Source organism: Neofelis nebulosa, chromosome 4, assembly GCF_028018385.1.
Source record: "Neofelis nebulosa isolate mNeoNeb1 chromosome 4, mNeoNeb1.pri, whole genome shotgun sequence".
In the NCBI taxonomy this organism is placed as follows: domain Eukaryota; kingdom Metazoa; phylum Chordata; class Mammalia; order Carnivora; family Felidae; genus Neofelis; species Neofelis nebulosa.
The window spans coordinates 2752180-2778581 of NC_080785.1; the positions used below are offsets into that span (position 1 = coordinate 2752180).

The 26402-nt window shown below is 44.8% G+C and overlaps 1 protein-coding gene across 12 annotated transcripts in view; it reads right to left on the reverse strand.

The window, feature by feature from the left end:
- RBM33 (RNA binding motif protein 33) overlaps nt 1-26402 on the reverse strand; it is a 138160-nt gene that overhangs the window by 94068 nt on the left and 17690 nt on the right. For 6 of the 12 annotated variants that reach the window (XM_058723675.1, XM_058723674.1, XM_058723681.1 and 3 more), the window contains exons 2-4: nt 16996-17074; nt 9452-9500; nt 1999-2075 (exon numbers count right to left, since the gene is read on the reverse strand). In XM_058723675.1, the coding sequence (XP_058579658.1) occupies nt 1999-2075; nt 9452-9500; nt 16996-17074 (205 nt within the window). The other 6 variants (XM_058723680.1, XM_058723683.1, XM_058723676.1 and 3 more) reach the window with 6 other exon arrangements.

Below are 26402 nucleotides of genomic sequence, written 5' to 3' on the forward strand. Positions count from 1 at the left end.
GGTAAAAAGGATGCTCACTGTTTTCCAGGATTCCAAAGTAAAAGTGGCAGTATTACTCTAGAAACAGAAAAATCACACACACACACACACACACACACACACAACAAGGAGAAGGAAATAAACCACAAGAGACCTACCGATAGAGAACAAACTGAGGGTTTGAGGGAGGGCTGGATGGGAGATGGGCTAGATCGGTAACAGGTACTCAGGGAGGGAATTGTGCTGAGCACTGGATGTTATATGGAAGTGATGAATTACTGAATTCTACTCCTGAAGCCAATATCCCACTGTATGCTAACTAAAATTTTAAAAAATAAAAATTTTAAAATAAAAGGTACACAAGGTGGAGAGGAGAAAGAAGAAAGAGAGAAAGAAAGAAAGAAAGAAAGAAAGAAAGAAAGAAAGAAAGAAAGAAAGAAATCACAGATGGAATTTTAAGAACAATTTTTTCTTTTCCTATTATGTAAATTATAAATTATTTAAAAAGTCAAAATATTAAAAATGTGTATGAAAATACATGTCAATGTTCAATAAATAAAATCTGTACTAGTCACAATTAAAAAAACAATCAGTTTGTAATATTTGGAAAATAACAAAGAGGGTTTTTAAACTACAAAAAAAAAAAAAAAATCTGGGTGGCGGGATAGCTCGGTCAGCTAAGCGATGAAGCACCAGGTCACGTCGGGCTCCGTTCTGAGCGTGGAGCTTGCTTGCGATTCTCTCTCCCCGCTCTCCCTCTGCCCCTCCCTCACTTGTGCACGCTCTCTCTCAAAAAAATAAAACTGCAAACAAATGACACTCAACATATTAAATCACAGTACACCAAACAGTAAGCGCCAAAACACTTAGAGGGCAAGATCTGCGGATAAAGCCGAGTGTACACGCATTGACGATGTCGCACAACAGACCTGGGAAACTTAAGTGGTGGAATAAACTAACTGAAAACTGCACTGCTATCCAAAAACAACCGCTTCATGTTAGAAAACCAGTTACAGATCTGTAGTTCGATAATCAATGGCATATATCTGTTAACGACGTTCATGACAGAGCGATCTCCCGAAGTTTTCCCAATACAGGTCTTCTCATAAAACTGAAAACACTGCTCCGCCACCAGAGAATACTACACACCGCTCCCCGCTCTTCTAACAGAGCTTTACTGCATCAACAACAGAGAGACGTCCATGCTTGCTGGGGCTGGATATTCACGTCCCCCCAAAACTCATCTGCTGAATCCTCACCCCCCGGTGTGATGGTGCCTGGAGGTGGGGCCTTGGGGAGGTGATCAGGTCAGAAGGATGGAGCCGCCCCCCCCCCCCGACAGGGGTGAGTGCTGTTACAGAGGGGACCCCAAGAGCTCCCTCACCCTCCGCCAAGCGAGGACACAGAGAGAAGATGCCATCTGGGAACCAGAAACTAGAAACTGACCGTGCTGGTGCCTTAACCTTGGGAGTTCCCAGCCCCCAGAACCGCGAGAAAGAAATCTCTGTTGTTTATCAACTACCGAGTTCATAGTGTTTGTTAACGTAGTCAAAACCGACTACAGTAACTATACTCACTAGAACAATTACACTCACATAGTCAAGGTAGAGTCTGAAGTACAGTCCAAAGGGATTTTCAAAATGGCAATTCTTAGTCAACAGACTACATATAAGTAAAAATGGTCTAAAAAAGAAACAAAAGCAGCAACATCAAACCGCAAGCGACAATACCAAGTGTGTGAGGCCACTGCCCCGTCCAATAAAGGAACTCAGTACACACCTTTCCCGAGCTCTCATAATCTGCGCTCAACAAAATTACACAGGTCATCAAATACAAGACCAAAAACCTACTTACAGAAATATACAGCTGCCACATAAATGTTGTATTCATATCCCGTGTAAAATAAAGCTGTGTTCAATGATATAGTATCACACTGTCAATCATATCCCGTTATAATTATAAATTACAGTTACTAGCAATTTAGTTCCAGAAAAATTTTAATGAGCTAATATGGAATACCTGAAATTTTCTTCGTCTTCATTATCACTCTGTAAAAGATCATCATTCAGCTCTTCATCTGACAAATCCGACTGATTCTAATTAAAACAAAAAATCTAATTAATGCATGCCACTTCCATAAAAAGACTGGTTACAAATGTGCAAAATTACATTGGCTGGATTATTTCTCACCCTGTTATTAGAACACGTGCCATTCAGTAAGTTACCTCATTCGGACAGAACCAGTGGAGAAACTCCACACATGGGACACCCGCCTCCCCAGACACATTTCACGCGCAGAGTCAGGTGAGTGCAGAAACAACAAGGCTGGGCCGCCTGGCAGGGCTCGGTCAGTTAAGCATCCGGCTCGGGCCCAGGTCATGATCTCTCGCTCCGTGAGTTCGAGCCCCGTATCAGGCTCTCTGCTGTCATCACAGAGCCCGCTTTGGGTATTCTGTCCCACCCCGCCCCTTTCTCTCTCTCAAAAATAATAAAACTTTTGTTTTAAGAAACAACAAGCCTAATGATCACATTTATTCTAAATCTAACCAAAAAAGGAAAAGGGGAGACTCTTTTGGTAGTATCCTATGAATATTTTTCCCTGTATCCGTAATACTTGACTAAATTCGACTTCACTCATATGTGGAATTTAAGAAACAAAACAAACAGGGGCGCCTGGGTAGCACAGTCGGTTAAGCGTCTGACTCTTGATCGCAGCTCCAGTCATGATCTCAAGTTTCGTGAGTTCGAGCCCCGCATCAGGCTCTGCGTTGATGGTGTGGAGCCTACTTGGAATTCTGTCTCTCCTTCTCTCTACACTACCCCTCTCACTCTCAAAATAAAAACTTTTTAAAAACTTAAAAAAGAAAGAAAGAAAAAGAAGAAGAAACACACCAAACAAAGGGAAAAAATAAGACAGACAAGAAACAGACCCTTAACTACAGTGAACACAGTGATGGTTGGGGGCTGGGGGCAGGGGGAACAGGTGGCGGGGATTAAGCAGTGCACTTTGAGAAGCACCAGCAGACGTGTGGAAGCGCGAATCAGCATACAGTACACGGGAACCTGACACAACGCTGTGTATTAACTAACGGAAGTTAAAACAAAGACTTAAAAGAAGACTTGACTAAATCTAACACTGTTAGTACCCAAAATCTGAAGGTTTTTGTTTAAACAAAAACAAGGTGGAATTTCAGAAATAAGCAGATTTTAGAGAACTGAATCACCGAACTGAAATGGTAAGGAAATAAAACCGGTCCGTCCAATAGAGGTGACACGTGAAAACAGACATGCCTGGCTCAGGTCCCGCCCCTGCTCCTGACAGGCCTGCGCACTCACCACACCCATAGGTGGAGGCAGCCTAGTGATTGCACACTCCAGGTTTTGCCTTAAATACACACCAGTATCTTACACTTCGGCGGGAAGGGGGAGGAAGTGTCCCTTCACACTTTCCTTCCCTATTCAAATTATTTTCATGGTATATACAAATTACCACCCCCTCCAAAAGAAGCCCCTCCAACACATACGTTATGAAAAAAGGTAAAAACAGGAAAGAAAAAAAAAAAAAAAAAGATTTGATTTTCTAAAGATGAAACAAGCAGTCTTTTCCTAACATTTTACAGCTTGTAAAACTAGCTTTCTCAAACTTGTGTGTACACTCTCGTTATAATATTTTTGACATAAGCCAAGAAAATATGAACCTTATAGTTCTCACGGGTCTCAAGGAACTCTACTTAATGGCTGACATTCTAACAAGATAAAAATGAACTAACACGGGCCATGAAGTTTACTTGAAGAAGGGAGGGGTGGACCTGTATGAAAAAGAAACAGACTGTTTCACAGCCAAAATCAAGTTCTGCTTAGTCGCCCACAGAATCTGTCCTCCACTAAAGAAGATGAGCCAGGCCTGCCTAAATGTGGCCGCCCAATTTATTAAAGAAAGCCACAGAAAGTCTTTAAAAATTAACATTTCAATGAAAGCCAAATGACATTCTGTAAGAGGCTGCTTCCTTGAGTTTCTTTAAAATTTTAAGTACTTGTCAAAACTCAGTGAACCAATAAATAATTCACCAAACAAACAAACAAAAAGGAATATACGCTGTGCCGGCCCCGACGGTAACCAGATCTTACCTGTGGACTCTCAATGTGGTAAGTACCGTGCACGGGAGGCAAGGAACAAATACCCACTTTGCTGACAGAGCAGAAGTGGAGACCTAGATTCCATCTCTGAGGCAAAAACTGCTTTTCAACTACATCCCAAAGAACCGGGGCAAACCGCTCCGTCAGACAAGGGTGGAGTGGCTAGAGGACTCCGTTCTGGGCGATCCGCGGGCGGGGGGAAGGGGGCAGCCCCCCTCCCCGCCCCCAGGCCCAGAAAGGGAGAGAAAGCAGGCTGGGAACGCTCCTGAAATGCGTGCGACCAGCAGGCCCCTCCTCTCCCGGGGGGAGACAACCATGAAGGAAACAACGTGCTCCAGCACTCCCCAGAAGGTAGAAGGAGGTCTGAACCGGCGGACCAGAGACGACCTGTCTGGCACCCGCTGCCGAGGTACAACAGAAACTGAAGAAGGCATCACAGGCTGGCAGGCGACCGGCACCCAGGCTTCCCCAACTTCTCAGAGCTCTAGTCGGGTCACACCAGCTTGCTTCATTCTGGAGCCGGCCGACCTTTCGTTTTTATCCTGTATTTGAAACTTGACTCTAACCTCCCTTCTGGACACCAATGAACTTGTCCTCGGCCGCCCCTGTCGGTCTGACACGGTCACTATACTCTGTGCAGCCCTCCGGCCCACCAGCCCAGGAGCCTCTCCCCACACAAAGCTCCATCCCCCTACATTTCGTGGGGACTTGGGGGTGGGGGCGTGGGGGAGAGACATAGTGGCAGGCGGCCAGCGTACCTCTAACAATAAATTCCTGATTACACACCCAACAAAATACTCCTTCTCACTAGACACCAAATAAATACAAAGTAAACTAACTAGAAATCACTTTTCATCTACCTCACGGGCAAAGAGTTTAAAGGAGAAGTGATCGCAGAGCCAGGGGACAGAAAAGCGAAAGGCGTGCCCGTGCACCTGCTGCCCAGCTGAGAAAACAGCGCCAGAAAGCAACTGGGCGACACGAGACAGGAGGCCGAACCGCGCACACCGTCGGGCCAGAAATTCTCCTGGACGGAACCGTGCAAAGAAAAGAATTCCAAAAACATAGTACATGTACATTAAACTATCATCATAGGGGTGCCTGGGTGGCTCCGTCCGTCAGGCATCCAACTCTCGCTCTCAGCTCAGGTCACGATCTCACAGGCCCCTCGCCGGGCTCGGCACTGAGAGCGCAGGCCCTTGTTTGGGTTCTCCTCTCTCTCTCAAAATAAATACACTTTTATACGTATATATACGTGTGTGTGTGTATATATATATATATATACACACACACACACACACACACACACGTATGTATATACACACATATATACCCATATATATACATATATATACACATATATACACACACACATATATATATATATATATATGTGTGTGTGTATATATACACACGCGTATATATATCTCGTGATAATGTCTGAGATTTACTTCACAATAATTCAGGAAGGGGAGTGGGCAACGATAAAGCAAAACCGCCTTTACCTGAAAACCTCAGAATCAGGGCGACAAATGCAGGCGGGTGACCGCACTCTGCCCTCCCTCTGTTACGTGTCCTTCCAAGCGCTCACAAAAAGTCAGGGTTCTTTTCGAAGTCCTAGCAATGAGCTGGAAATGCCCTCAGTGAATGTAGGAATGGCTATGTATACTACAGTGTGCACAAACAAAACCATTACGGAGCCATCACAAAACAAGAAACGTTTAAGGACAAGGGGAATATGCCAACAATACAATGGTAAATTAAAAAGCAGGGATCTTTATATATATAACTTTTAAATTCTACTTTAAAACACACGGAAAAACAATATAAGAAATATGGCAAAATGTCAGTCATGGGGACTTAGAGATCTATTTCTTTCATTATTTCTTTTTGAAAATTTGAGCTCTTTGATTCCTGCAAGGTACACCGCTAGGAAAGAAGAGAGGAGAAAAAGAGAGAGGAGTACATACACTGCTCTAAATTAAACTTCCAAACTGGCCAAGGTGGGTAAGGGCCCTGCTGCAGAGACGGAAGGCATCCCGCTGCCGCCCCCACGCATTCCTGTTCCATCAGAAAGGAGACCGGAGCGGGGACGCCTGGGTGGCTCGGTGAGTGAAGCGTCTGACTTCAGCTCGGGTCATGATCTCGCGGTTCGTGGGTTCAAGCCCCGCGTCAGGCTCTGTGCTCACAGCTCGGAGCCTGGAGCCTGCTTCACATTGTGTCTCCCTCCCTCTCTCTGTCCCTCCCTTGTTCACACTCTGTCTCTCTCAAATATAAACAAACATTAAAATAAAAAAATTAAAAAAAAAAAAAAAAAAAAAGGAGACCAAGGGGCACCTGGGTGGCTCAGTCGGTTAAACATCCGACTTTGGCTCAGGTCATGATCTCACAGTTTGGGAATTCGAGCCCCACACTGGGCTCGGGTGGAGCCCATTCCCAATCTTCTGTCTCCCTCTCTCTCTGCCCCTCCCTTGTGCATGCGCTCAATCTCCCTCTCTCAAAAATAAACATCAAAAAAAAAAGAAAAGAAAAAAAGAGACTGAGTCACACAAATCAACTAATGCAATAAAATAAAGTGAGACTACATCCCCAGAATAGTCAGCATTACCATCCAAACCAAATAGTGCTTTTCCATCTTTACTGATACGCGACCAGACCAAACGTCTCATGAGATGGGGACAAACGGACACCAAAGAGTCTTCAGGGCTGGTGGGCCATCCTGATAGGAACACGGGGCGAACAATGATGCCCAGGCTAGTCCAAGGATAGAGATCCGGTTTCACGTAAAAAATACTTCACTGTGTTCAAATATTTTCACATCCAATTGGTGTTGTTCACTAAAGTATCTTTAGTAATTACAAAGGGAAAAAAAGGTGTTTACGTTAGGGTAGTGAACTCCCACGTACAGTAAGAGCACTTCGAAGTTGTGCGACGTCGCCGAGTCAGAAAGAAAACAGTAGCACTTTCCCTCTGTGACCATGACCCAGGAAGGTCGGGCTTGCAAGTCACACCCTGAGGCCAGAGCCTGAGACCCTCAAACATGGACGGGCCGAGGGGCAATCTCACTGGTTTTTCACTTCCAGTATTTCCATGTTTCCCCTTTTACTTACAAGGGATCATGTGCATTTAGAGGTAACTAAATTAATTCTTACTTAAAGTTACAGGTGATGAGAGCCACTTAAAGGAGGAAAGTTGAGGTAGACTGAAGCCAGGCCACTTGTAGGCCAATGATGCAGCAGGAAACAGGAGAAAGGAAAGTGGCTTCAAAGAATCCTACAACTAATTCATGTATTAGCAAAAAAGCTAATCATGCAACATAGTTACAAGAAAATGGCAGCACTGGTGTTTTCTTCCAGAACAAGACCTTCATCAACTATATCATAAATAAGTATAAAAAGAAACTATAATCAGATCTGATATAATAAATCATGTGACTTTATCACCTAAAAGTATAATGAGCTTACATGTAAGAACTGTGGACAGTAAGAAACCACCACAATCTTAAAACTTTAAAAAACTAAGCATGGGGTGCCTGGATGGCTCAATTAAGCTTCTGACTTCGACCTGGGTCATGATGAGTTCAAGCCCCTTATCAGGGCTCCGCGTTGTCAGTGTGGAGCCTGCTTAGGATTCTTTCCTCAATCTCTGCCCCTCCCCCACTTGCGCTCGCTCTCAAAATAAACTTAAAAAAAAAAAAAAACAGCATAAAAAACTACCTTGATATTTATTTAGCAAGAACATCAAGTGTTTTTAAACTGTTAATAAGTTTCTCAAAAATTTAGCGCCTCTGGGGTGTCTGGGTGGCTCAGTTAAGCGTCTGACTTCGGCTCAGGTCATGATCTCACGGTTTGTGGGTTCGAGCCCTGCATTGGGCTCTGTGCTGACAGCTCGGAGCCTGGAACCTGCTTCAGAGTCTGTGTCTCCTCTCTCTGCCCCTCTCTGGCTCATGTTCTGTCTCTCTCTCTCTCTCTCTCAAAAATGAATAAAAGTTATAAAAAAAAAAAAAAAAGAATGTAATATTTCACTTTAATCTTTGGAATTTAGTTTTTTTTTTATGCTTATTTTTGAGAGAGACAGACAGAGTGACAGAGACAGACAGACGGAACATGAGTAGGGTAAGGGCAAAGAGAAAGGGAGACACAGAATCGAAAGCAGGCTCCAGGTTCCGTGCTGTCAGCACAGAGCCTGATGCTGGGCTCAAACTCACAAACCGCAAGATCATGACCTGAGCCTAAGTCCAACACTTAACAGACTGAGCCACCCAGGCACTCCTCTATTTTTAATGTACATTTTACAATGTTCAAAATACACTGGCAGTAGTATAAACATACATGTATACGTATACACAACATACAGATACACACACCTTATAAATACACACATTAAACATAATTATAGCAAAGTTTTTACTTGATCAAGAAGGTTTACAGAAACCTGTATTAGGTTTTAGACTTCCAGTCTCATTTACCTGAATGTGTGTTATATTTGAATAGGACTCTCTTTAACCATATCTGCAGACTCTCAAAAAGGAAATGCAGTGCATTGGGGCGCCCGGGTGGCTCAGCTGGTTGAGCATCGGACTCTTGATTTCAGCTCAAGTCTGAGCTCACAGTTCATGGGATCAAGCCCTACATCTGGCTCCACGTTGACAGGGTGGGGCCTGCTTGGGTTCTCTCTCTCCCTCTCTTCTCTGCCCCTCCCCCACTCACACTTTCTCGCTCTCAAATAAACAGGTATTTTTTCAAAGGGGAATGCAAAATATTAGCCTCCCAATATTAGTTTTCTTACGAGCACATGGTGGTTTTATGCTGCTGCTTTCCCAAACTCAACAGCTGCTGGATGCCCCAGGCAGAGTGAGAACTAAAACGTTTGTGACAAAGGACTGACCTCTCGCATAGTTACTGGAGAACTTACTAACAGATTAAACAGTCAGCTCTCTGCAATTAAAAGATAATTCAAGGGGCCCCTGAGTGGCTCAGTCGGTTGAGCGTCCGACTTTCGCTCAGGTCATGATCTCACGGTCTGTGGGTTCGAGCCCCGTGTCGGGCTCTGTGCTGACAGCTCGGAGCCTGCTTCCGATTCTGTGTCTCTCTTTCTCTGGCCATCCCCCTGCTAGTGCTTTGTCTCTCTCTCTCTCTCTCTCTCTCTCTCTCTCTCTCTCTCTCTCTCCTCTCTCCTCTCTCTCTCTCTCTCAAAATTAAATATTTAAGGAAGAAAAAAAAGGCAATTCAAATTCCAACACATGAATGTGCACCCCACGCGGGAGACACACTCCTCTATGCTGAGTGAAACGAAGCGCCTACAGGCGGGTTTCAGGAAGACCTCAACTTCTTACCTTTTTGCCAGACAGCAAATCTTCTCCAAGTAAGTCATCTTCAAGTTCACTGGGGAGAAAAAAAACAGGCAGTTAGTGCGCTGTCCCTACAGCATACAGGTCTGCAGGTCACTGGGAGTCGTAGCCGGGACTTTGGGGCTGGGGCACCGACCCATGCAGTTTGCTATGCTTCCCTTTCCCTTCACTAATAACGAAAATGTATTTTCCAGTGCAGGGGAACAGGTGGTCTTTTCCGTGTAGGAGGCTCCGCTACAGGGGGCAGCTCTCACAGGCTCAAGACCGCCACTGTTTGGTTCGGTGGGAGGTCTGCGCTTCTCCGGACCTGGTCAGTAATCCGTAAAGGAAGAAACTATAGTAACAGCCAGGCCTTTCTTTCCCTGCCTTAAAAAAACCTATGACGAAGTAAGAAAGGATACCCAACATCATCAACTAGGAAAACTCAACCCAAACCACCGAGAGACCACTGGAGGCTCATCAAACCGCAACAACCGAAGAAACGAGAACGACGACGCTGACGAGAACACACGAGTAAACCGCAGTAATTGCACCACCCGGGAGGCCTGCCCCCTCTGTGACGTTGTGCCGTCAGCATGCTTATGTTCTGAAGTGATCAGAAGCAGGTTACGTCACAATTGAAACAGAAACCGTTACCAGATCGAAAAGCCAAAGACCTTTCCCGCTATGTATTTTGTCTGTTGGTTGGTTGATGAAGATGGCTACCGCTAAATTTCATTCTTGGTTCTGGGGAACCCAATGTCTCAAGAACAGATGCCTCTTAAGGACAACACCTGGAAGGAGAAAATCAGACTGCGTTTCTTAGGTGCGAATGCAGCACTATTGCTATCAGGGCTGTTACTCTCTTTTACGAGCATTCTGCTTACGAATTTCGGTAAGGTCTGCAGGTTTGGAGCATTACTGTATCCAAAAACCGTGTTTACTTGCAGTGTGCTGCTTTGCAGAACACCAGGATCTATACAGGAATGCCTACAGCAGTTACCGCAGAAATATGTGTTTCTACACACTTCTGGAACTAGAAACAATTCGAGAAATCGTTTTCACTCACGCGCCTTTTGTGTTATCTTAGGCTACCCTGTATAAACCCTTTACCTTCATATTATAGATAAAGAAAACAAGGACAAGATTAAACAAGTGGCCCAAAGTCATTCGGCAATGAGATCCAGGACAAGAGCTTACCTGTGGGGTAACTCTGTCACCGACCTGTACGAACCTGTATGGATAAGACAGCTATGACACAGTCACACAGGACTTCTTCCAACACTTCCGCAAATCACGTTATCACCTCTCAGCTACAACGTCTGCTTCTTCCGTGTTATAGTCAGTAGGGCCATCCTCCACGGGAGAGGAAAACACGGGATCCATTCACAATACTAACAAGACCCGCACTTGAGAACTGATTCTAGATGACCAATTCACTCGCCCCTTTGACGACAAGCCCCCCGCCAGGCTGTCACTCTGACAAAAATGAAAGGTGACACTGTCAGCCTAGGGGACACTGAGAACGCCTAAAACCATAATACAAAAAGGCGTTGGTAATTAATTATACAAACAAAAATCTAGACACTACCCCTACCTTCTGCTAACAAGAGGTGTATACGGAAAGAAAAAATCAGTCTTTGATGACTACCTATTTTTCCTAAACAAAAGCATTTTTCTAAAAAAAGATAAAAGAAAACTAACAGTTATAAATGAGTGAAGCGTACACGGATGGAAAATAGTTGCTTCTGTGACTAACAAAGACAACACCATGAAATAAGAAAGCAGGATGGGAGACAGAAGGATTAAGCCCACACAACCACAACAGACATGAATTATAGCTCAAGAAATCATGAAATCAGCGTATTACGTGCCAGGAGCCATTTACGTGTTTCACAGGTGTTAGTGTTCTTGTTGATTTAACCACCCCATTACATAGATATTTATATCATCCCCCATTTTTTTTAATGTGAAAACAAAGACCAGGAGGTGCTAAATCATCAACTCAAGGTCACCCCGCTAGGAAGTGGCGACATCAATAGGTGAACCGAGATGGTCTGGTTCTGGAGTCCAAATCCTAACTACTACGCACAACCCCCCCACAAAAAGTAAATGTACCTCCAATGTGTTTCTCTACTGGCATCAAGTTGGATCCTTACAAAAGACGTACACAAAAGGAAAGAAATTTATACACTATAATATAAAGCACTACCAAAATTACACCGTCACCAAAAACAACAATGACCTAGCGGGAGTGCCTAGCCCAATCCAGTCCGTTCAAAGAGATGAGGAGTGCACTTTTTTGCTGGGGCCGGGGGGCCGGGGACCCGGCAGGACGGACAAGGGTCAGTCTTCCCACTGCCAGGATGAGATCGGGAGTGGCAAGGTCAACAGAACAAGGAGGTCCACTTGGGCACAGCCCTGAAGGCCAACCCTGTGGAAATGCCTCCCGTGCAAAAGAAATATGCTGGGAAAGTAAAGGCGGAAGGCGAACAGGCAAATTCTGCCATCGGGAACTGTGTCAGCGTCCAACTGATCACGAATGGCCAAAAAATCACAGCCTTTGTACCCAAAGTCAGTTGGCTGAATTTTATCAAGGAAGATAACGTGGTTCCAGTTGCTGGATTTGGTCGCAAAGATCCGGCTATCGGTGACATTCCTGGAGTTCGCTTCAAGGTCATCAAAGGAGCCAATGTCTCTCTTTTGGCCTCATGCAAAGGCAAAAAGGAAAGACCAAGACCCTAAGCTTTCATGACAAGAACGTAACAATAATAACAAAAAGAAAAAAACCAAAGAGATGAACAGTTGGGCCCCTGCAACAACCGCAGCCATGTGGGCCAAGGAAAGGAGCCGGGGCTGGGTGAGGAGGGTCCTTCCTCCAACTGCCAGACTCCCTCAGGCTTTCAGCAAGCATCACCCAAGACTCTTATGTTTCTTATCCAAGATTAGAGACAATCACCTCTCTAAGGGCAAGTACACTTTTACTAATAAACAGGAGTGGGGCACGTGGGTGGCTCAGTCAGTTAAGCGTCCGACTTCGGCTCAGGTCACAATCTCACAGCTTGGGAGTTCGAGCCCCGCGTCGGGCTGCCCGCACAGAGCCTGCTTCAGGATCCTCTGTCCTCATCTCTCTCTGCCTCACCCCCACCCAGGCTCGCTCGCTCGCTCTCTCTCGCAAAACTAAATAAACACTAAAAACAAAACCAAACTCTAAGCAATATGTGTACGCTGAAAGACATTTTCAAGAAACGAGTATTTTGTGGTCAGCCACGTGGCTGCAGCCTTTCAAACTGAGAAGTGAGCGATGACAAACAGCGCACTGAGTCCCCTCGTCTCTGCGTGCCTCCTCTCTCTAGGCCACCCTCCTCCGGTCTCTGCCACCTCCGTTTACTGGAAGGTTTCTCCGGGAGGACTCGTGCAGGCTCTCCTGGCCTTGCTCCTGGCCGGCCTCGGGCCATGGGATGACCCAAGGTAGTATTACAAAGTGGGAGGAGAGGGACTGCCCCTCCCCTATACCTGCACAGTCCGTCCCACCTGCTGCCAGCACCGCAATCCCCACTGGGCTCTATCTAGGGTGTCCCCTCTTCCCCTTCAGGCCCACTGCTACTCCCCGCACACCTCGCCGACTCTGACTGCTTCTTTAACCCTCTCCCGTAAGTAGCCCCTTCAATCAAATGACCTCCGGTTGAAGCCTCAAGAATGCGGTCTTTCTCCTGCATGGATACAGACCGATACAAGCACATCCTTGAAAAAGACTTAAACGCTTCAGGTGTTGGTTTAACAATGACATCACGTCCTTCCAAATATTAAACACTAATGCAACACGGCAGCAAGAGCTGATCATGACAATTTCTGACTCACTCTTCCCCTTAACTTTCAAATTTCTCCTTCTATCATCCATAGTATAGGGAAGAGGCTGTTTTCTGCTTTTAAAGCATCAAAGAAACGCACATGATGCAGAATCCCCGTATGCAAACACGCAATGAAAACGAGTGAGGAGAGGAGCCTGTTCACAAACAGCGCTGGGACAGCCGCCAGTCACACCAGGGAGAACGAGGAAAACTCAAGCCCCGTCTCATGGCAGAGCCACAACCCAATCCCTTCACAGCAGAAAGCCAGCTAACATCTTGACAACTGAAACTCCCACTGGACAGACGCTGGAGCAACTCAGATATTAATAAAAATAGTCACTGCAATGGATTAACATACACATGCAGCACTTCAATCTATGAGCTGGAAATGATTCCACAACAAAACTCCCCTTTGGGGGATGCTAAGGACCTGGCCCATTATTTTGAAAGCTGGCAAATAAAAGTTAAGAATCAAGGGCTTATTTAGTACCTCAGGGGCAGGCAGTTCACGTAAGTCACTTGGATTATCCATCCTGCTCTGCCCATTTTCTCACCTGAATCATCTGATCGACGTCTGGATCTATTAATCTACAGAAAATGCACGAGAAGAAGGAGACACTAAAAACACCCCAGGGGATGCAATCAACAAGAGCATAACTTCTGCAAGACAAACCACCTTGTTTCTTCACGAAGGTGTAGAGACTAAAACAAGATGTGTGAGAACCCACAGATGAAGCAACACTTAAAAGATCTACCAGTCCATTATAATACAGGGATCTAACCTGGACTCAATTCAAACTATAAAAGAGCATACAGACACATGTCCACACTCTGCGTGCGTGCGTGCGTGTGTATGTGATACATTGATATTTATAGGAGACAATCAGTAATAGAACATAACATTAAGGGAATTTTTAAAAACATCACTTCCGGGACGCCTGGGTGGCTCAGTCAGTTAAGCGTCCAACTTTGGCTGAGGTCACGATCTCTCGGTTCACGAGCTGGAGCCCCACATCGGGCTCTGTGCTGACAGCTCAGAGCCTGGAGCCTGCTTTGGATTCTGTGTCCTCCCTCCCCTCCCTCTGCCCCTTCCCTGCTCGTGTTCTCGCTCTCTCAAAAATAAATAAAACATTAGAAAAAAAATTTTTAAATCACTTTCTTGTGGTTGTTTATAAATACTATTGTATTTATAAATCCTTTATTTTTTAGATAACAATCTGAAATATTTCCAGATGAACTCATGTCTGTGATTTGAGGCGGACTGCAGATTACAGACAAAACAAGATTGGCTTTATACCAATAAATGTTGAAGCTGGCTGATGGTACCTTAGGTGACTACACTATTCTATTTTCACATATTTTTGGAATTCTCAGTAAGTTAAAAAAAATCAATCAATTTAATCAATTTCAGGCATATTATAGATCTTAACTATAAAAAAAATGAAAATTTTACCAAACTGAAGAACACACTGTATGTTCACTAATGTGAATATAAAACAAAACAAAACAAAACACCACTTTACAATTTTCATAGGAAAATTTCTGGTATGTACCAGAATACAGGGTAGGTGACAAAGAGTGGAAAGCACCTTGACCAGCATCACACGCCTCCTCAAAGTGCTGACGTCAGCAAGGCCACGGCACTGCCGAAGAGCGTTCCTGACAAATACACAACCTAAATCTAGTTCTGAGGAGATGCCTGCAAATCCACATTGAGGGTGAGTCTACAAAACAAAGAGCCCGTCCTCTTCAAAAGTGTCAAAGTCATAAGAGACAAGGATAAATAATTCTCCAGATGAAAGACGGGACAAAATGCACTGTACGATCCTGAACTGAAACTTGAACCAGTAAAAAAGAAAACTCCTTTTTGGCTATGAAAGTCCATTTTGGGGAGAACTAACAAAACCTGAATAACCACCACAGATTAAGAATCAGAATTCCGTGTTTGTTAACTTCATGATTTGGAAATGAGTAAGTGAATGTCCCTGTTCTCAGGAAATACACAAGGAAATCTACGTGCTGCGGTACATCAGCAGCACAGGGGCGAGGCGAGCGGCCCGCTGGAAGCGCAGCAGGAAGGAGAGCTCCGTGAGAGGGCGCGCAGAGGACGCACACGACAGCAGGCGTGGCAGAAAGCAACTGTGAGCCTGGGGGCTCGTGAGAGTGTCTGTGTCACTTTTGCAACTAAGTCTGAAAATGATTTCAAAGCATACCGTATTCATATTTTAATTTAAAAAATACGGGCGCCTGGGTGGCTCAGTCGGTTAAGCGTCCAACTCCGGCTCAGGTCATGATCTCACGATCTGTGGGTTCAAGCCCCACGTCGGGCTCTACGCCGACAGCTCGGAGCCTGGAGCCTGCTTCAGATTCATTCATTCATTCTCTCTCTCTCTCTCTCTCTCTCTGCCCCTCCCCCACTCATGCTGGGTCTCTCTCTGAAAAATAAACAATAACATTAAAAAAATTGTTTTTAATAAATAAACAAAAGCCATACAGGCTTACACACAGATTATACAGCTGATTATATTATTTATAAAAATCTACTTGAAGGCTACTGTTTAAGGGAACATGTGTCACAGACTGGGAAGAGGGACCTCCAAGTACAAAAAATAAATTTCAGGAAGTATAACAATCCCTAAATCGGTAAGGGAAAGACAAACAACCCACAAGAAAACTACACATAGACAGGACTAGACAACTGACAGAAGAAAACATCCAAATGGCAAGTAAGCTATTAAAATCTCCTTTATATTTTCCTCAGCTCCCCACCATCTGGTGAACAAAGCTAGCTTATCAGTGCTTCCGTAGGGCGGTTCTCTCCCAGGAGGTTCTGCTGTGGGCTCGAAGTGATCCTTTACAGACTGGGAGCCACTGAGTACTCACCTTAATGCAAGCCATAAGTCCGTAAAGCGTACGCTTCTCAACGCAGATTATTCTGTCAAAGTTCTGGGGCCTCACAGTCTTCAAATGGCAATCAGGATTTTTACTACAGAACATCGCTGCTGTTCTTTATTCAGACCTATTTACCTTTATTACTAAACTTCCTGACTCCAACGATGAGGTAATTTTTGACACTGCCGACACAGTTTTTAAGTCGTTAAGAAACGTGTAAAGACGAATCCTCATTCGAGAACCCCGCCACCCAGACTAAGCCCCACCACGTACTTCCCCCGGTACACGCCCCTCTCCCAGCAGAGCTGCTCACCAGAAGTAATCACTAGAGAGACCTGACATTGATCACTACTATGTGCATTTTAAATACTTTTAGTGCAGGTGTATGCGTATTCGTAAAGATAGTTCCATCTTCGCTACTAATCACAGAAATAAAGATACAAATTATAGCTAGATACTATTTTACACATATTAAATTGGCAAAACTTTTAAAGTCTGGCCAAATACTGGGAAGGCTCTATAGAACGAAAGAACTCTGGCATACAATCTCTCCAATAACAGCTCTGGGCGCCCATCAAATCAATACCACCATCACTGTGTAAAAACACAGAAAGAGGTAAAGACAACAGGCCGGGAACAGGAGCCCGGAAGAAAGCCTGCCACCCCCAGAAGGGCCTCGCGCCCTCACTTGGGCCCGGCAGGGACAGGCCCACTCGGAGAAGAGGACCGGGCAGCCAGCACAGCGCTGTCAGTACGGCTCTCTGCACGGCCCGGCGGCAGAGCAGGGAAGTTCTCGCCGTCCCGCACCTGTCCCAGTCCTCGTCCGCGGCTCTTCTTCTCCACGACCGCTCTGCACCAGGCTTATCAAACTGGTCAAAGTCATCATCTGTGAAAGAGAAGCCACGAAAGTCAGTCTTACTAAAGTAAAACAGACACAGATATTCAAATACAGACGGTCCCTGACTTACACGGCCTCAACTTACGATTTTCAACTTTACAACGGTGCAAAAGCAATACGCGGCCCGTAAAAACCATACGTCAAGTTTTGAATTCGCGTCTTTTCCCAAGCTAGCAAGCAGCATGCAGTCCTATGCTTTCTCGTGGTGAACGGCAGTGAACGGCAGCGCCCAGGAGCCACAGGATGAGGGTAAATCGCCAGTAAGGCAACTACCGTCTGTACCCAGACGACTGCTCCATGTGTCCCTTTCCATACAGTCTCCAATACACTACACAGACTAGCCAACGCTTTATTATAAAATAGGTTTTGTGTTACGTGATTCTGACCAACCGCAGGCTGATATAATGAACGTTGCGAGCACATTTAAGGTAGGCCAGGCTAAGCCACAGTGTTCAGTAAGTTAGGGGTATTAAATGCATTTTCAAATTACAGTATTTTCACCTTGTGACAGGCTTATCAGGACATAAGCCCACGGTAAGTGAGGAAGATCTGTACTGAACCGACTTGTTTCTTTCAAGGATTCCTGAAATGACGTTTTTAAGATGTAAAAGTTCTGGCTCTCTGCTCCCTCCTGTTTGACACATGGCCGCTTCTTGCGCCGTGAGCGCTGCACCCCCGAGACGCAACGGAGAAGGTCTACATGTTCCACTATGATTCCACCCGTAGCAAACTCAATGCACAGTCAGCGCTAAGAACGGGAAACCTGTCGTCAAGGGAAAGCCCACCTCCATCTTCCAGGAGCGAGATCCTGCCAACATCAACTGGGGAGACGCTGGTGGCGACTCCCCTGTGGAGTCCAGTGGTATGTTCACCACCACGGAGAAGACTGGGGCTAACGTGAACGGTGGAACTGAGAGGGTCATCATCTCTGCCCCTTTTACTGATGTCCTCATGTTTGTGATGGGCGTGAACCACGAGAAGTACCACAACTCCCTCAAGCTTGTCAGCAACGCGTCCTGCACCACCAACTGCTTAGTCCCTCTGGCCAAGGCCATCCGTGACAACTCTGGCACTGTGGAAGGACTTATGACCACAGTCCATGACATCACTGCCAACCAGAAGACCACTGACGGCCCCTCGGGGAAGCTGTGGTGTGACGGCTGAGGGGCTGCTCAGAACATCATCCCTGCATCTTCTGGTGCCACCAAGGCTATAGGCAAGGTCAACCCTGAGCTGAATGGGAAACTCATTTGGCATGGCCTTCCATGTGCCCGCTGCCAACACGTCAGTCATGGATCTAATGCCACCTGGAGAAAGCTGCCAAATACAATGACATCAAGAAGGTGGTGAAGCAGGCCATTGGGGGGCCCCCTCAAGGGCATCCAGGGCCCCAGTGAGGACCAGGTTGTCTCCTGTGACTTTAACAGTAACACCCACTCTTCCACCTTTGATGCTGGGGCTGGCATTGCTCTCAAGGACCACTGTGTCAAGCTCCTTTCCTGGTATGACAATGAATTTGACCACAGCAACTGAGTGGTAGATCTTATGGTCCACATGGTCTCCAAAGAGTAAGAGCCCCCTGGACCACGAGCCCCAGCAAGGGCACAAGACGAAGAGAGAGGCCCTCTGCTGCTAGGGAGTCCTGCCCCCAACTCATCCCCCAACACACTGAAACTTTCCTGACCTCTGCACGGTTTCCATCCCAGACCCCTTAAAGAAGGGGGAGGGGCTTAGGGAACCCTACCTTGTCATGTACCACTGTCAAATACACAGCACCCACACGAACGAATGCACGAATAAAATACAGAAGTTCCACATACAACTGTTAGAAATGCTTTAGCCATTTTTAATAATTAAAAAAATTAGGTACAAAGTTACCGAACACTATTAAGCATGAAAAATCACTGACAGACTAGAATTTTTTAAAAATCATAAACTTTAGTAAGTATTTTCTTTACAAAATTACTTTTCAGTATATATTTTTACTACAACTACATGAAAAGGAAAAAGTTCTGCTTTGCTATAAGTTAAAGGTGTTTTTTTAAGTTTTTTTATTTCAAGAGGGCGGGGGGGGGGGCGGAGAGGGAGAGGGGGAGAGAGAGAGAATCCCAAGCATGGTTCACACTGTCACTGCAGAGCCTGACACAGGGCTCAATCTCCTAGAATCATGAGATCACGACCTGAGCCAAAATCAAGAGTCAGACACGTAAGCCACCCAGGAGCCCCAAAGACACTTTTATAATACTTCGTGTAATCTTTACATTTTTCCAAATTAACCATAGTTTTCTAAGTTTTCTAAGTTTCTTTGTTTTCAAAGACCCTATTTAAGGAAAGTAGGGATAACACAGAATTGAACAACAGGAATAAAATGCAAGTCACATACATAATTTTAAATTTTTTTTTTTCAACTTTTTTTTTTTTTTTTTTTTTTTTGGGACAGAGAGAGACAGAGCATGAACGGGGGAGGGGCAGAGAGAGAGGGAGACACAGAATCGGAAACAGGCTCCAGGCTCCGAGCCATCAGCCCAGAGCCTGACGCGGGGCTCGAACTCACGGACCGCGAGATCGTGACCTGGCTGAAGTCGGACGCTTAACCGACTGCGCCACCCAGGCGCCCCTACGTTTATTTATTTTTGAGACAGAGAGACAGAGCATGAACCGGGGAGGGGCAGAGAGAGAGGGAGACCCAGAATCGGAAGCAGGCTCCAGGCTCCGAGCCATCAGCCCAGAGCCTGACGCGGGGCTCAAACTCACAGACCGCGAGATAGTGACCTGGCTGAAGTCGGATGCTTAACCGACTGCGCCACCCAGGCGCCCCCATAATTTTAAATTTTCTAGTAGCCACATTTTAATGTGATTTTTGAGAGAGAAACAGAGAGAGAGCGTGTGTGCATACACGATGTGCACAACTGGGGGGAGGGGCAGAAAGAGAGAGGGAGACACAGAATCTGAAGCAGGTTCCAGGCTCCAAGCTGTCAGCACAGAGCCCGATACGGGGCTCAAACCCACGAACCGTGACACCGTGACCTGAGCTGAAGGTGGACACTTAACCAACTGAGCCACCCTAATCGCCCCTCTAGTAGACTCATTTTAAAAAAGAGGGGTGCGGGGCGCCTGGGTGGCGCAGTCGGTTAAGCGTCCGACTTCAGCCAGGTCACGATCTCGCGGTCCGTGAGTTCGAGCCCCGCGTCAGGCTCTGGGCTGATGGCTCGGAGCCTGGAGCCTGTTTCCGATTCTGTGTCTCCCTCTCTCTCTGACCCTCCCCCGTTCATGCTCTGTCTCTCTCTGTCCCAAAAATAAAAAAAAATAAAAAATAAAAAAAATAAAAATAAAAAATAAAAAAGAGGGGTGCCAGGGTGGCCCAGTCCGCTGAGCATCTGATTCCTGAGTTCAGCTCAAGTCATGATCTCACGGTTTATGAGATGGAGCCCCACGAGGGGCTCTGTGCTGACAGTGTGGATGGAACCCGCTTGGGATTCCCTGTCCCCCACCCCGCCCCTCCTACACTTGCACAAGCACATATTCTCTCTCTATAAGTGAATAAACACACACTTAAAAAAAAATAAAAAGCAAAAAGAATAAAAGTTTAACAGGTGAAACTTTAACAACATATTTTATTTAACCTAGTATATCCAAAATATTATATAGCATGTAATCATTATGGAAAATATTAATAAGATATTGTACATTTTTCCCATACCAAGTGTATATCTCATGGTATATCTCCTATCTCATTTAAAACTTTTTTTATTAGGAAAATCAAAGATTTGGAATGAAATTTCTTCCTCTTAGATACACATGCAAGCAAAGAGGCTTGAGAAGTAGCAGCAGACAGATACCTCCCCAGAGAGAATCTACCTAGGAGAGTCAGATGATAAAAACACCAATAAATCCCCAGGAATTCATCCAGACTAAGGCTAGAAATTAGCCAATCAAGTTCTAACAAGGTAATAATACATCGATTCCAACCACACGCTCGCTCCCCAACAGAAGTGATTTAAACAACAACAACAACAACAACAACAACAACGAAAGCTATCAGAAACTCGGTACCCTTGAGAGTTCCACGTCCAGGACGGCGGCATGAGGAGTCCTGCCCACCGCACTCCCTGTGAAACTGATGAAAATTATTTTTAATAAAATAACCATTTAAAGTCTATGGAATTGATTCTAAAGGCATACATCAAACGAGAAACACCTTTTTCAAGAAATCTACCCAAAGAACAGCTGCAAGAATCTGGGGCTGCTGAACCAGGACTGATCCCTCCTCTCCCTCCCAGTTCAGTGTGGCTTCGACTCCCCTCCAGACAGGTGCAGGGGGGAACTCAGACCTCTGCACTCTTCGTCCTGCCCCTGTTGCCCAGGCCTGGGCTAAGCCCTGGGTGAGTGCCAGTGAGAGGTGGGGGCTCCCTTCTTCCATCCAGGCCCCACCTGTGGGAGACACCGCTGGGGCCCAGACAGCTCCCACCCCAGCTTGTGGGGTTTCGCACCAAGAGACGTAAGCCAAGGACACCTCAGAGCTACTCCTCCCTGCCGCACCCCCTGCGCCCTCCATCCAGGCACTCAGCTCCTAAAGCAAGGATGTCAATCACAGACAAGCACACCACTGTCCACACCCACAGCACAGGGCTGTACCTCAGTTTGCCAAAGGAGAAAAGCAAGCCTTAGAACAGAGAGCTCCCAACTCTCTCAGAGGAGCTGGTTTCACTTGGAATAGCGTGCAAAAAGAGTTCTGGCCAAAAGGTGCTCTCAGAAAGTGAGAATTTTGGAGAGGTCCTTGAAAAGAGAGTAAAAGTCAATGGAGATAAAGACTGACCTGTCCAAGCTGCCTACTGTGCCAGAAAGAAATGGGAAGACAGGTGGGAAGGGCCCACTGGGGTTAAAACATCTCAAACACTGACCCCAAGACACCACCCAATCAAAGGAGCCTGAATTTAATACGATCAGTTTACAAAGCAAATTACACCCCACAACACTGAAGATGGGATCAGAGAGAAAGACAGAAATGAGGGGTGCCTGGGTGGCTCAGTTAAGCATCCGACTTCAGCTCAGGTCGTGATCTCGCGGTTTGTGAGCTCGAGTCCCACGACGGGCTCTGTGCTGACAGCTCGGAGCCTGGAGCCTGGAGCCTGCTTCCGATTCCGTGTCTCCCTCTCTCTCTGCCCTCCCCCACTCGCACTTGGCGCTCTCGCTCGCATGCGCCCAAACTCTCTCTCTCAAAAATAAAGATTAAGGAAAAAAAAAAAAAGACAGAAATGAGCAGGGCCAAACCACCACCATCGCAGGGTGACTATGGGCATGGCCAAGGCTATGGCCTCTGAGGAATGTCATCAGAAGCTTCACCCTGCCCAGAGTAGAGTAGGGGACAAAGACTTTGCTTAAACAACCTAGCCAGTCATCAAACAAGTTAAAAAGCAAATAACTAACAAGCCCAGAGGTGGGGAGTAGGCAGATCAGCACCCTGAGTGGACACAACGCATTATCTAAAATGCTCAATATCTAATAAGAAATTACAAGACATGCAAAGAAACAGGAAAGCATAACCCACACATAACCTATCAGAAAAAAAGGCAGGCAACAAAAAAGATCTGTAAGAGGACGAGATGTTAGACTTAACATCTGTGAGGATGCTCAAAGAACTACATGAAACGTGACTAATGAACAAAAGGGAGGGATGACACTTCCATCAAGTAAGTGATAGGAATAGGAATTATAAAAACAAGAGCCAAAAACAAATTCTGGAATTGAAAAGTAACTGAAATGAAAAATTCACCAGAGGGGCTCAACAGTAGATCTAAATTGATAGAAGAAAGAGTTTGTATCCTAAAAATAGATCAAGAGATCATCCGATCCAAAGAACACAAAGGAAAAAAAATAAAGAAAAATGAACATAGCTTCACAGAAATGTGAGACACCAATATATGTGTAATAGGAGTATTAGAAGGGGGAAGGGAGCAGAAAAAAAATTTGAGGAAGTAACAGCTTCATAACTTACCAAGCTTATTGTAAGTATTAATTTATGCATCCAAAAAGCCCACAAACTTAAGGTAGACACATGTATCATAGTCAAAATGTTTCAGAGACAAGGAAAAACCCTTAACAGCAGTAAGAGAAAAACAAGTATCACTTACAAGGGAACTGCAATTAAGATAATTTAACAGAAAAAATATATATATAATTTAACAGGTAATTCTCAGACACAGTGCCAGAGACCTATACAAAGTGCTCAAAGAAAGAATTCTATGTCCAGCAAAACTATCAAAAATTAAGATGAAATAAAAATAGTCACAAACAAAAACAGAAGGAATCTGTTGCTTGCTCACTCTGTGTAGCTGACTAAATCACATGCCCCAAAAGACACATTAAAGTCCTTTCCCCCTGTTCTCCCACCTATGAATGTGATCTTATTCAGAAACAGGGTCTTTGCACATATAATTGAGTTAGGATGAGATTATATTGGTTATTAGACGTAACAGACAAATACAGAACACTCAACCCAACAAAAGAATACACTTTCTTCTCATGTGCACATAGAACATTCTGGAGGATATGTTTGGGTTTTTTTAATATGAAATTTATTGTCAAACTGGTTTCCATACAACACCCAGTGATCATCCCAACAGGTGCCCTCCTCAAAGCCCATCACCCACCCTCCCCTCCCTCCCACCCCCCATCAACCCTCAGTTTATTCTCAATTTTTAAGAGTCTCTTATGGTTTGTCTCCCTCCCTTTTTTTTCCCCTTCCCCTCCCCCATGGTCTTCTGTTAAGTTTCTCAAGATCCACATAAGAGTGAAACCATATGGTATCTGTCTTTCTCTGTATAACTTATTTCACTTAGCATAACACTCTCCAGTTCTATCCACGTTGCTACAAAAGGCCATATTTCATTCTTTCTCATTGCCAAGTAGTATTCCATTATATATATACACCACATCTTCTTTATCCATTCGTCAGTTGATGGACATTTAGGCTCTTTCCATTATTTGGCTATTGTTGAAAGTGCTGCCATAAACAATGGGGTACAAGTGCCCCTATGCATCAGCACTCCTGTATCCCCTGGGTAAATTCCTAGCAGTGCTATTGCTGGGTCATAGGGTAGATCTATTTTTAATTTTTTGAGGAACCTCCACGCTGTTTTCCAGAGCGTCTGCACCAGTTTGCATTCCCACCAACAGTGCAAGAGGGTTCCCGTTTCTCCACATCTTCTCCAGCATCTATATTCTCTTGATTTGTTCATTTTAGCCACTCTGACCGGTATGAGGTGATACCTCAGTGAGGTTTTGATTTGGATTTCCCTGATGAGGAATGATGTTGAGCATCTTTTCATGTGCCTGCTGGCCATCTGGGTGTCTTCTTTAGAGAAGTGTCTATTCATGTTTTCTGCCCATTTCTTCACTGGATTATTTGTTTCTCAGGTGTGGAGTTTGGTGAGTTCTTTATAGATTTTGGATACTACCCTTTGTCCAATGTGTCATTTGCAAATATCTTTTCCCATTCCATTGATAGGCCATAAAACAATTCTTAATAAACTTAAATAGGTCAAAATCACACAAAGCATAGTCTCTGACTAAAATATAATAAAGCTAGAAATCAACAATAGAAGGAAAACTGGAAAATTCACAAATAATGTGGAAATTAAACAGCACTTCATCAACCAAAAGGTCAAAGAAATAACTAAGGAAATAAGAAAGGGGCGCCTGGGTGGTTCAGTCAGTTGAGTGTTCGAATCTTGATTTCGGCTCAGACCATGATCTCATAGTTGGTGGAAGAGCCCCACGTCAGACTCTGTGTGAGCTGACAGCACAGATTTTCTCTTTCTCTCTCTCGAAATAAGTAAATAAAAGTTTTTTAAAATGCAAATAATTTTAAAAAAGAAAGAAAAAGACAAGCCAAACTAGTAGTAAGTCTTTGCAAAGTATGTATCTAATAAAGAACTTGCACACAGAAAATATTAAAAACTCTCAAACTCACAATAAAAACCCAACTTTGAGGGGAAAAAATTATTTAAATAGAGACTAAATAATTTGTATGACAGGGGCACCTGGGTGGCTCAGTCAGTTAAGCATCCAACTTCAGCTCAGGTCATGATCTCACAGTTTGTGAGTCCGAGCCCCACGTCAGGCTCTGTGCTCACAGCTCAGAGCCTGGAGCCTGCTTCAGATTCTGTGTCTCCCTCTCTCTCTGCCCTTTCCCCAGCTCATGCTCACTCGCCACTCGCTCGTTCTCTCTCAAAAATAAACATTAAAAAAAATTTTTTTTAAATGAACACGTATGTATGACAAAGAGCCTATGTAAAGCTTCTCAACAGTACACTGTCATTAGGGAAATTAAAACCACACCAAACCACACCAAACCCCAGGACACAGCTAAGAGAATGGGCTAAAATGCAAAAGACCCGCCCCACTAAGTGTTGTCAAGGGTGTGGAGCAAGCGAGCGCTTCTATTCTGCTGACAGGAGCGGGAAGGGACACAACCACTTAACGAAATAGTCTGGCAGTTTCTTAAAAAAGTTAAGTACTTAAATACACCCCTACCATATGACCCAGCCATCCCTCTCCTATGTGACGACCCAAGAGAAAAAGAAATATAAATTGCATGCAAAGGCTTGTACACAACCGTTCAAAGCCACATTATGGGTAAAAGCCAAAAAGTGGAAACATCCCAAAGGTCCATCAAAGGCAAACATAAAATGGTGGGATATCCATAAACCCCATTCCCCTCAGCACTAAAGGAGAATGAGACACTGATACCCTCAATGACACGGATGACCTTCAAAGTAACTATGCTGAGAGAAGCCAAACAAAAGAAAAAAAACACACATATTCTCAGATTCCTTTTCATAAAATGATAAACACCCAACAGTAATAAAAATCAGCATTTGCTCAAGGACAGTGGGGCAGGAAGCAGGAATTACAAAGGACATAGAGACACTTCTGATGATGACACATTCATTACAACGTAGTTGTGGTTTCATGGATGTATATGCACATCCAAACTTATCAAACTGTGTGTTTCAAAGATAGGCAATCTCTTGAATGTCAATTATACTTCAATGGACTCAGTTTTTAAGAAAGATAATTAAGAACCTTTGGTCAGGGATTAAAAACTCAAATGTCTACAGGAAGTAGACAGGGAATGAGCAAAGCGAGCTGGATGGGAATTATGTCGAATTTAGCAGGACTTTACCTTGTTTACAGACAAGAGCATTCCCGTGGATTACAGGGAATACAGGCCCAGTGAGGGCAGATTCCAACTTTTCAAGAGAAGACAGAAATACGGATTTTTTTTCCTAATCGTTAAACACAAGCAACTAAT